Source organism: Daucus carota, chromosome 3 (genome assembly GCF_001625215.2).
Source record: "Daucus carota subsp. sativus chromosome 3, DH1 v3.0, whole genome shotgun sequence".
In the NCBI taxonomy this organism is placed as follows: domain Eukaryota; kingdom Viridiplantae; phylum Streptophyta; class Magnoliopsida; order Apiales; family Apiaceae; genus Daucus; species Daucus carota.
Window position 1 is genome coordinate 34,472,277 of NC_030383.2, and position 12,153 is coordinate 34,484,429.

General features: G+C 31.1%; 1 protein-coding gene across 1 annotated transcript; it reads left to right on the top strand.

Annotated features, from left to right (window-relative positions):
• The first annotated feature begins 10,588 nt into the window (after positions 1 to 10,588).
• On the top strand, positions 10,589 to 11,838 carry LOC108213162 (uncharacterized). Its single transcript, XM_017384921.2, has 3 exons — positions 10,589 to 10,759; positions 10,851 to 11,177; positions 11,444 to 11,838. The coding sequence occupies exons 1-3, from the start codon at positions 10,696 to 10,698 to the stop codon at positions 11,632 to 11,634; spliced, it is 582 nt and encodes a 193-aa protein (XP_017240410.1). The 5' UTR covers positions 10,589 to 10,695; the 3' UTR covers positions 11,635 to 11,838.
• The last annotated feature ends 315 nt before the right edge of the window (positions 11,839 to 12,153 follow it).

Here is a 12,153-nt window from a genome sequence, read left to right on the forward strand (position 1 = left end):
TCCATCTACTCGCTGTTTATCACCACTTACATGCTTCACAATAATATCTCCGATTCCACACATTCATGGATGAAGTGAAATAAAATGTCAATGTGCTTACTTCTTTCATAAAACACCGGATTCTTAGCTAAGTCAATCGCTGATTTATTATCGACTAGCTTTCTGACCCGTGCAAAGCACACGTTGTTTTAAATTATCTTTTTAATATTTCTTATATTTCCTTGTTCATCTTTTTAAATTAAGATTATTTGTATTATAAAAAATTAATTTGATATTTAATTTTTCCATCATCTAATTAAAAAAAATATCGAATGAAACCTAACAAAAAAGCAGTGAACACTTTACTGTGAAACGAACCTTCGTGTTTGTTTTTCTTCAAACTCCCAATCCGCTTTCGCTCGCCGCTAGTAACAGAGTCTCGGTTGATTTCCTTTCGTTTAGCTACTTAGATGTTCCAGTTCATAATTTAAGCTAGTAACGACGTCTCATTTATTTCCGTTCCTTCAGCAACTCAGATATTTCCGTTATATTTTTTAATTCATATTATGTGAATGTCTATATGTACTTATATTCTCGCTATTATGATGTTTGTTAAAATATATATATAAAAAAGATACATCATTTAAAATTTTATTATATAATTAAATTACCACCCACCAAAAAATTGTTGAAAATTTGATGAAAATGAGATTTTTGTCATATTAGAATTTTTGTCATGTAGTTATACATAATATTTATAATTATATATACATAATTTATTAAATCTTAATAATTAAATATTCTAAAAAGCGCCGATTAATCGATAATCGAATGGATTTTTAATCCGATTTGACAAAATTCGGTTAAAACGATGATTAATTGGTCAAAAATTAGAAAAATCAGGTAAAATATTACTCAAATTTACAAAAATTGTGGGGCAACTTTAAAATTTTAAAATTTTAAAATATCATTATATATATATATTAAATTAATTCTAAATAATGATCCTATTAATTATTTATTAAATCATAATTATAAATATAATAAACTTATTAATGTATATTAATTAATAGTCATTAATGTCTAATAAATAGGTTAGTATTAAAAGTCCATAATAACCTTTACATATATTAATATATGTATAGTGAGTAAGGGTAGTTTGGTCTTCGAATTAAATTACTTGCAGTTGCTGTATTATATATATAACTAGCTTTCTAACCCGTGCAAAGCACGGGTTGTTTTAAATTATCTTTTTAATATTTTTTATATTTTTGTGTTCATCTTTTTAAATTAAGATTATTTGTATTATAAAAAAAATTAATTTGATATTTAATTTTTCCATCATCTAATTAAAAAAATATCGAATGAAACCTGGTAAAAAACAGTGAACACTTTACTGTGAAACGAACCTTTGTGTTTGTTTTGTTTCTCAAATTTCCAATCCGCTCTCGCTCGCCGCTAGTAACGGAGTCTCAGTTGATTTCCTTTCGTTTAGCTACTTAGATGTTCCGGTTCATATTTTAAGCTAGTAACGAAGTCTCGTTTATTTCCGTGCCCTCAGCAACTCAGATATTTCCGTTCATATTTTTTAATTCATATTATGTTAATGTCTATATGTACTTATATTCTCGCTATTATGATGTTTGTTAAAAAATATATATAAAATATACATCATTTAAAATTTTATTATATAATTAAATTACCACCCACCAAAAATTGTTGAAAATTTGATAAAAATGAGATTTTTGTCATATTAGAATTTTTGTCATGTAGTTATATATAATATTTATAATTATATATACATACTTTATTAAATCGTAATAATCAAATATTCTAAAAAGCGCCGATGAATCGATAATCGAATAGATTTTTAATCCGATTTGACAAAATTCGGTTAAAACAATGATTAATTGGTCAAAAATTGGAAAAAATCAGGTAAAATATTAAAATTTACAAAAAGTGTGGGGCAACTTTAAAATTTTAAAATTTTAAAATATCGTTATATATATAATATTAAATTAATTTTAAATAATGATCCTATTAATTATTTATTAAATCATAATTATAAATATAATAAACTTATTAATGTATATTAATGAATAGTCATTAATGTCTAATAAATAGGTTAGTATTAAAAGTCCATAATAACCTTTACATATATTAATATATGTATAGTGAGTAAGGGTAGTTTGGTCTTCGAATTAAATTACTCGCAGTTGCTGTATTATATATATAATAGATTATATATATAATAGATGAACATCGTGACTGGACCAATAGGCTCCGTGATTTGACTCAATAAATTTCGCATCCAAATACCTTGACAAGCCGCGGTTGTAGCAGTCATAAATTCGGCTTCACAAGACGATAGTGCTACCGCCCTCTACTTCTGCGACACCCATGAGATCAAACGATCATTTAGATAGTAAACCATGTCCCCCGTGCTTCTTCTGTCATCGATCATTCCTCCTTGATCACTGTCTGAAAAGCCCGTAACTACATTATTTCCACTGTTCTTGGCATATATCAAGTCATATTGCATCGTCCCCTTAATATAACGCAAAATTCTTTTGACTGCAACTAAATGGAGAGTTGTGGGGCGTTCCATATATCGACTCACGATCCCAATGGAGAAAGCTGTTATTTGACAATGCAAACAATAAGTTAGATTGTAGAAGGAGGTTGAATACAATCTAAAAAAAATTTCAACTAAGTTTTGTTTAACAGATCATATTCAAAGCATAAGAGATATTTAAAACTAAACAAAAATTAAAAAGAACAATGATCTTAAAAATTCCAGGTGGATTGTTTGATCCACCTGAGAGATTTTTATATTATGAACCTTCCAAGTAAGAATACTTGGCTGCTTACAAAAAATTGAAGAGTAGAAGCTTACAAATTTTTGCTTGCTATCTTTACTGTTTTGCTCTTCAGTTCTCAGTGTTTGGATACAATGAAATGAAAATTACAATGTGATTATATACTAATACAAACTAGGATAGTCTGCAAAAGTTTTTTCCTACACCTTTTCTAGCTATTACAAATATAGAATTTCCTGGACTTGATAGCACATTTGGCAGCTTGAAATTCTTGTTGCTTTGCCAGAAATTGTAGGCTTCGAGGTTCTCATTATTTGACTAAACTGCTTTTAAATTAGCTTCCAAAACTGGTGCAACACCTTTCACATCAACCCATGTGCTTTTTGTCCTTTACTTGACTTGTAGCTGTCAATTGGTAGTCATCAACTGCTAGAGTAAATGAGCCGTTGATAACTCAGTTACCGATTGATAGCTCTCCTTGATAGCCATTGATGGAATTGATGTAGCGATCGATAGTGTGTTTATTTAGCTATCGATGCTTCTTGACTAGCAATCAATCTTCACTTCACTTGAATAGATTACATGACTTCAAATATTTACAATTATGTCACCCTATCTACTCATACATTGATAGATCAACTGCTAATCTAAAAAGATCATATTATTAACCTATCAATTGCTAAGGTACTCCAGTTTTGTTACAATATCATATCAATCGTTGATGGGTGAATCTGATCAATTGCTACTGCATAAGCATACTAGCCATTGATCAGCTACATTAAATTTTATTCAAAGTACATAATAAAATAACTTTTTATCATCAAGCATCACATATTCCTAACAATCTCCCCCTATTTATATCTGTAAGAATTTCAGATATAAATCTGGGGTGCTTGATGATAACAAAACACTAAACAATTAAAAATTTAAAGAAAAAATAAAGATTGCAAATGTGTTAAAATACAAGAGAGAAGGAACAGTACAATGAGTAGAAGAAGTGCTCCTCTAGACTGAGAAAATTGAATTTGGTCCTTTTTCATTCTTCACATGACTATTTCTTTTGTTGTCTTGCCATTTTCTTGTTGATCTCCCTATGCAAATCTTCAATGAACAAAGCTTCCTCAGTTATCTTACCATTGAGCTTCTTTTGCATAGCTCTCAAGGTGTCAATGTCAACACTCCTGGCATGATCTCTCAGTACGAAGAATCTCTTTATTCCTTGATCATCTCTGAAGGTCATGAGCCTTGAAGGTTGGTTGTAGATTGAACTGCCAATATCTGGAAGAGATAGTTTGAGAGGCAACTCTGATGATTCATTCCGGTTCTTTCTAATTTCTCCAATCTTCCTCGGAATCTCACTCCTTATACCTTGACCAAAAGAATTCTTGCTATCCAATTTTATGTAGACAGTTTTAAGCACATGATAGTCTTGATCCAAAATTCTTTGAAGAGGCCATGCAATCCTTGTTCCAGAAGAATAGTGAAATTCCAACCTTTTTGGATATCTTTTGGTTTTAGTCAAGGCTTTTACCCATTCCAACTCATTCAGATACTGCTCAATGGGAAGCTGTTCACTAATATGAAAAGCATATGCATAGTTGGACTTAGGAATTTTGACTATCTCAGGCACAATGGAATTACCACTTCTCTTGATGGGGATTGAACTTGAACTGGACCAACTGGATCAAATCTCTTTAGATGTCCATGTTTCTTCTTGATCTTCTCAGGAATATATTTTGTTTACATTCTAGACTTGCCTTTTCTTGGCCTTAAAGAGTCGGCCATTTCATCTTCCTTAGTCCAATGAACTTTAGGATAGTTCATTTTTGACAAGTCAAAATCTTCAGGTTCTTCTTTAATCTCTTCAGGATTGATGATGGTCTCAGATAGAAGTGGAGCTATTGATTCTAGCACTCAACCAAATACATGATATCACATATGACACCTATACTCCATACCAGCTTAATCCGATTCCTAATTTCAACCCCATACCACTTCTCGAACCAAATGACCCCATAATGATATGTGAAATGCGTAGCACCTTAACCCAATTTCTTATTCTTATTTCGTACCACTCACGACAGTATATATATTTGTCATCTTCAAAATTAGAAGAGATAAGGGGGGTGTATTCGATTGGGATTTTAATGGATTGTTTTTAGTCTATGGATTTTAATGGATTGTATGTAATTTTGATTTTGTGCGGATTCTTAATAAAATGTCGCAGAGTTGATAGGATTTAAGTACAATGCTTCAAAATCTCATGAATTTTGGTGGGATTTCAAAAAACTTTAAATACACTGAAGAATGCCACAAAATCCATCATTTTATGAAATCCAAAAAAATCCATCAGCATTTGAATACCATTAGATTTTAATGGATTTTAAACAATCCCAATTGAATACCATCATATTTTAATGGATTTTAAACAATCCCAATTGAATACCACCATATTTTGTAACATAATTTAAAATCCCAATTGAATACCTCAAGATTTTAATGGATTTCAAACAATCTCAATTGAATACCCTCGGATTTCATGAATGAAAAAAAAATGTTTTAAAATCTCAATCCAATACACGCCTGTAAGTTCTCCCTCCATTCCATTTTAAGTGTCATTTTTTGACTTGACACAACTATTAAGATGTGCAATTATTATTATTAAGATGTGTAAGTTTCATTTTCCAATTTTGTCTATCTAACTAACATGAATAAATTTTAATGAGAGTTTCAAAGGTAAGGGTATTGTGGTAAAAAGAATATATACTTTTTTTTTGATAAATGAGTTAATTCAATAATAAAAAGCCATACGGCATCTACATAAACAGCCGCGTCGAACAAACAAAATAGAGAAACAATCACTGATTAATCCATTCTTCTTGGAAATAAAATCACGTGATTTGTTAAAGATGATATATACACATGCTTCGTTACTTTCGCTTCCGCCACAATCAGTTTGAGCTATCGACTGAGAATGCAATCCCTTGACAATTTCTATTACTAAATCAAGCACCATACTCACACAAACGGTGAGAAAATAACAAAATTCACACAAACGGTGAGACAACAAAAGAACCAAAACCAAGCGTGACAACCTAGCAACCAAATGCGTAAACGAAATATTAGCTAAACCAAGGCAATCCCTAGATCTGGGGAACAAACCCACAGAAACAAGATAACTCAGATCTTTCGAGAATAAAATCACTGGGAAGAACGAGAAATCCGTAACTCCGTGGAATTGAGATCTAAGAAAAACAAGGCGAGATCGGAAAAGGCTTTGAATCCTTAGATCCGAAAAGACAAACTAATGTCCAAAAAAGTTTTATTAAAAGAAGGAAGAAAACACAAAAGAAAAGAAAATAAAAGGTTTTGGGGGCTCTCCACCGATTTGGAATTCAAACCCGATCAAAAAATGACACCTAAAAAGGAATGAACGGAGTATAAGTACTATCACTCAACTCCGTTATACTCCCTGCATCCCAAATTAGATGATCCCGTTGATTTTGAGCATACAGTTTAAGGTTCATTGACCGCATAACTACATGGCTTATTTTTATAATTTTATTTTTGCAAATAAATATTTAAATATGAAATTTTTATTTACAAAAGAAAAAATAAAAAAATAAATTTCAGAAATAGACGGTCAAGCTAAAGTTACGTGCCCAAAATCAACGGGGTCATCTAATTTGGGATGAAGGTACCAACTACCAAATCACAATTCCAGCAGTTCTCCTCAAATTTATTATCACTGAATTCCTCGCCTAACGATCACGGTTCGACCTAAATGATGTATTCCATTTAGTTAGATCATGTGTTGAAGTCCTTCAACCGAAAACAAGCACGTTGAAAGTCGTGAAAGGGAGGCAGAAAAAACATTAAAGTTGCGGGAACATTCCAGCATCTATGGAATCAAGAACCATGAGTCCATGACCCTGCACAATAGTCAATCCGAACACTGCTAAATTATCAGATCCATTTTAAGCGCAATTTCCACCGTAGTTAGTCTCTCCCTCCGTGAATTTATATATGTCCACTGTTCACGTATTTTGAAATTCATATAATATATTATTTTATAATATTTTGTAAAATTTATTTTTTCTAAATAAAAAAATTACACGTATTTTGAGACTTATATAAAATATTGTTTCATAATATTCTCTTAAAATTTTCTTTTCTAATTAAAAGTTTAAACATTAAACAAAATACGTGATATGAGAAAATTAAAAAATTACAAAATTATTTTAATAAGATATGAAAGAAATTAAGGATGAAAGAAATGAAGAACTACTTCTTAAATCAAAATTCGGGTCTGAAATGGAATCCAAGAAGAAATGGAATTTCATAATAATATAATTTTAATTTCATTTTTTTGGGAACAACTCTCCATCCAAACACAAACATGAGCGTTTGGACAAACCTTAAAAAAAATGATTCTTTGCTTGAAGTAAAAAAGTTGGTTAAAAATAGAAGTAAATAAGTTAATAAAATGTTTGGAGAAGAAGTAGAACTGTGAGCAAAAAATTTGCAGCTTATTAAAAATGCTTTTATTTATTTACACAAACCGATAAAAAAAGCATAAGCAAGAAGTAGAAAATGATTCCGCTAAACAAAAGGATCCGAAGTCATAAGTCAATTGGCCGATTGCCGTCCACGAGCAGTAACATGATTTCACTTTGCCCCGCACGTAAAGGAAATTTGAAAATGAACTCTTTTTGTCAGTAAAGTGAAAATTTTATCTGCGCGACAGGTGTAAATGTGCTTTACCGTTAAGATTAACTGATTAAGCTACTATTTGGCAGACAACAACAGTAGCTTTTTGCTGAAAAACAGGTGGGAAACTGTTTAGTAAATTAAAAACAGTTTTTAGTTAAAAAATTGTTTTTAGAATAAGCAGATCCTCACATGCTTTTGGAAAAAGTTGTTTTCAGCTTTTGCTGGAAACTGTTACAAATTTCATTATCAAATCTCACCAAAAAATTATTTTTTTTATATAATAATTCAAAATAAGCAAGTATCAAAAAAATTACCAAACAGTAATCTGATTTCTGCAACAACACTTTTTTTTTACTAACATTTTTTCTGACAGCACAACAATTTTTAACACTAGTACCAAACAAACCCTAGGTAGCACTCTGAACATCTAATGAGGTAATTAAGTCGTCCTATTGTTAACGAACAATAACATGAGTCATGACTTGGCCTCTAGTCTCTACAGTTGAACATTGATGCCTTCCATACTTTTCGCCCCGCGAGTAGCGGAAAGTCAGAAAACGAAATTTCTCTATTTCACGCTGCCTAAAGTCGGGAAAAATCGAAATTTTTGTTTACTTCTTTTTAAAATCAAGAAATATATATTAAAAAACATATTGAAGTTTTTGATTTAGGGTTGGTTGGCAAAATAAATTAAACAAGGAGATGAAAATTATTAATTCAGTAGAATGCCGTTGAAAAGGACAAAGTTAGGTTCCTTCGGAAGAAAAAAAATTCTCCATGAGAAATGATTACTTTGAAGAAAAATCTACGTCGGCTTAACCAAGCCTTGAAAATGAGTGGATGTTTTTCCGGAGTTATTTTGTATATATTAGTATTTATAATATTAAGAAAAAAACTTCATATCCATATACTCTCGTTCAAAACTAAAATTAAATATTTTAAAAAAAATTAATATTTTATTATTTCAAAATTTATATATAATTTTAAAATTTACATCTTAATACTTTTATCTCGAAAATTACTCTAAATCCTTGAAATAGAGATTGATAGAAGAGTGAACCAACATTTGGACGTATATATGAATATTCATCCAGGCCATAATTAAACCTATTCCTCTGACCATCAGTAATTATTATTTTAGTCCTTCTGAGTTGTGCAATTAGTACTATTTTCTTTAACAAATTTTATTATTAAACAAATATAATAATTATCCTGTGATATTTTTATATTTTTTTTCATATTTTGATCTTGGGCAAATTTTTGTTCAACATTCTTGGGCCAGTTTTTGTTCTAACATTCTTGGGCAAATTTTGATACAATTATTATATTTTCTCTTGCTGTGTTTTAATAATTTTACGCAAAATACTCATCGTCTTGATAAAATCCCAACCTTTTTCAAGAGATTAGCCTTTTGTGAGCATCAAACCCTTAACTAAAAGTCTAGTTGGCATACCAAATTTAAAAAATATAGCCAACAGCGAGAAAAAATGTCACTCCAACCATATACATCTATTGTCTATAATTATAATTATAGTCATCCCCTATATATGATTATATTTGTCGAACCACTACAGAACTGTAGTGAATTCCACGTCATCTCCCGCAATTTATTTTCTTCCTTCATGATTATTACCATATTAAACTGATATATTCTATTTATAACAATTTAAATATTAATAACATACTATTTTTAAATTATAGACAACCAATATAGCTAATACCATTGAAGCACAATGTCTTACAAGTTCAGCAAATTTTACATGTCTTGCAGGTCTAATTTAACCAACTATTATAGTCAACGACATTGAAGATGCTCTAACAAAATATGTTAAAATAACATGTGAACGGTATATAAAAGTGGGTTTCTTTTCAAATAAACACTATACGTAGAAATTAACAAAAAGAACCTCACATTCCACAAATTAATGTAGTAAATTCCGGCAATATACAGACGGCATAGATGGCGGAGACTTTGACCAAGTACTCATTCAGCTGTGAACCAGCGTGAGAAGTTTCTGGTGGGCTTCATTCATTAGTTAGGTACTCAATTAATCGGTACTTTCTGGGTCCCATTTCAACTGTCTTTTTAGAAATCATAGATGTCTTAAAATAAGTGATTTTTTCTGTTCTTGTTTTCATACACTATTTAACAGAAGAATTCAATTTTGCCCCTCAATTAATGCAGTTTATATTTTCTATGTAATGCAAGTACTCCCTCTGTTTTGAAATATAAGTCGCTTGACTTTTTTGCACGTATTTTTAAATCCTTTGACCGCATGCTTAAAATCATTATCTTCAAAATTTTCTTTTTATGAATATAAGTATATGATTGATATTATAATTCAGAAAAAGAAAATTTCAAAATTAATGATTTTAAGCATGCGGTCAAAAGACTTAAAAATACGTGCAATAAAATCAAACGACCTATATTTCAAAATGGAGGGAGTAGTAGTTTAGTTTGATTTTATGAGGGGTGGTTATGTAAAAGTATTCAAATTAACATCTCAGTAAATATAAAAATTGGTCTGTGTGTATCTCTCTTAAAAAAACGGTTCAAATAGGACAGAGGTTTTTTTTTTTTTTTTTTTTAAATAGGTAGGATTAAACGGGTCTTAACATACCAATATTTTATCATGTTATCGACAAGCTTTTTAGAAAATTTTAATTCTATATTTTTCATATGTATCCAGAAAAAATACAATATAATTTATCAGATAAAAATTTAATTTAGATTTTCTCACTTCGAAATGATTTTTTCCTCGCGGATATATGTTATTAACATTCAACTAATGCTAGGAGTAAAGAACTGTGTACAAAAAATTCTTAAATAATGATATGATAATTGACGTGGAATGTTTTAATTGAATTGATGTGAATAAAAAGGTCCATTCCGATTAAACCCACCACATATCATTAAGCACAAAATTTTTACACAATTTTGTAGGTCAAACATTTTCTGCTAAATAGTGATCTTGTAACTCCATATTATATTATTATTCTAAATATTTATACTACAGTAAACGGTTGGTTACTTGGTGCAAGCCTTGGCATCTATAAATAGCTTGCTTCATATCAAAGACTTAATATAAGTTTGAAGCAGTTGATCAACTTCCAAATATCCAAGTCCTCTCTGCTTAGCCAACTATATACAGTTGCAGTGATAATTACGGCACCAATCACTACAATGGCTTCTTCCGCTTTGTTAGCGTTGGCTCTTGCACTGGCCTTTTGCATACAAGGCTCCTTAGGTAAAATTCATTGTGCTTTTACAATGCATGTTCAGTTTTTTGCATCTAAGTTTGTTTGTGATTCTCATTGAACTAATCTATGGTTTTGTAGGAAATGTCATCTGTGAGAATCTGAGCAAAGACGCGTGTGCTTTCGCCGTATCCTCTGAGGGGAAACGGTGTGTGCTGGAGCAGCGTATGTGCAGGAGCGGGATGGGGAAGTACACTTGTCGAAGCTCGGAGATTGAAGCTGATACTCTCAAGGATTGGATTGAGAGTGATGAATGTATTAAAGCTTGTGGACTTGAGAGAAATGTGCTTGGAATTTCGTCTGATTCTCTTCTTGAGTCACAATTCACGCAAAAGCTTTGCTCCACCCCTTGCTACAATAGCTGCCCCAATATTGTTGACCTTTACTTCAATCTTGCTGCTGGTGAAGGTATTATATTCATTTAATTTTTCTAATATACTCGGGTCGTAGAATGAGAAAACGGAAGTTCATGCTTAACTTCAAATATTGATAATTTCTCTTTTTTCAAATAATTGATTGCTAAAATAATAATTTTAAATACGCGGTCAACACTAGTTAAAAATTGGGCAAACAGAATAAGTGATTTTTTTTAGCCTCGACTCTCTCGAAAATGAAGTTCCACCACAGTATGCAGCTGAGTGAAAATATATTAATATTGTGGTATTGACATGCAGGAGTATATCTTCCAAAACTGTGCGAAGCACGAGGAGTGAATGCTCGTCGTGGAATGGCAGAGCTGAAAAGCTCCGGACTAGTGTCACCGGGACCGGTGGCTAGCGAGAGGCTGGGGGAGGCACCAGGGCCTATTTCCACGGAAATGTTCGTGGAGGCTCCGGAACCGGCCATGGGTCCAGCCAGCCTCTAGATTTCGGTAGACACCTTGGATTTAAGTATGCGTGCTCTTTAGCTATATAGGTTTGAATAAAGTGGGGCCTGGGGGAAGTTCCTCACTAGTGTGTACTTTTGAGTAGTTGAATGTTTCCCATTACAAAGGGGAAGAAGGAATAAAACAAGAACATTGTAAGATATGTTTAACAAGGAAATACAATATAATATCTGATTTGCAATATACTCCTTCTGGTTCCTTTTTCATTTCCAATTTGAGATGGTGGAACAGTTTACAACACGAGATGGATTACTAATTTAAGCATAATTAATTTATAAGACCAAATATATATAATCATGAGTAATTTTGTTAGATTCATATTTATAATTACTTTAATACGGTGGAAATTTTTATAATTGATACTAATACGAAATTAAAGATATTAAAGATTAAAAGTACTGATGAAAGAAAAGTTGAAACTGTATATTAAAACTTGTTGTTCAAATCTGTACATGATATGTTTATATAGCCTATACAGAACTTTCTAGAATCATTACA

Coding starts and splice junctions, on each gene's coding strand:
- LOC108213162 (XM_017384921.2), top strand. CDS start 10,696: ATGGCTTCTTCCGCTTTGTTAGCGTTGGCTCTTGCACTGGCCTTTTGC. Junction 10,760..10,850: donor TTGCATACAAGGCTCCTTAG/GTAAAATTCATT, acceptor ATGGTTTTGTAG/GAAATGTCATCTGTGAGAAT. Junction 11,178..11,443: donor CAATCTTGCTGCTGGTGAAG/GTATTATATTCA, acceptor ATTGACATGCAG/GAGTATATCTTCCAAAACTG.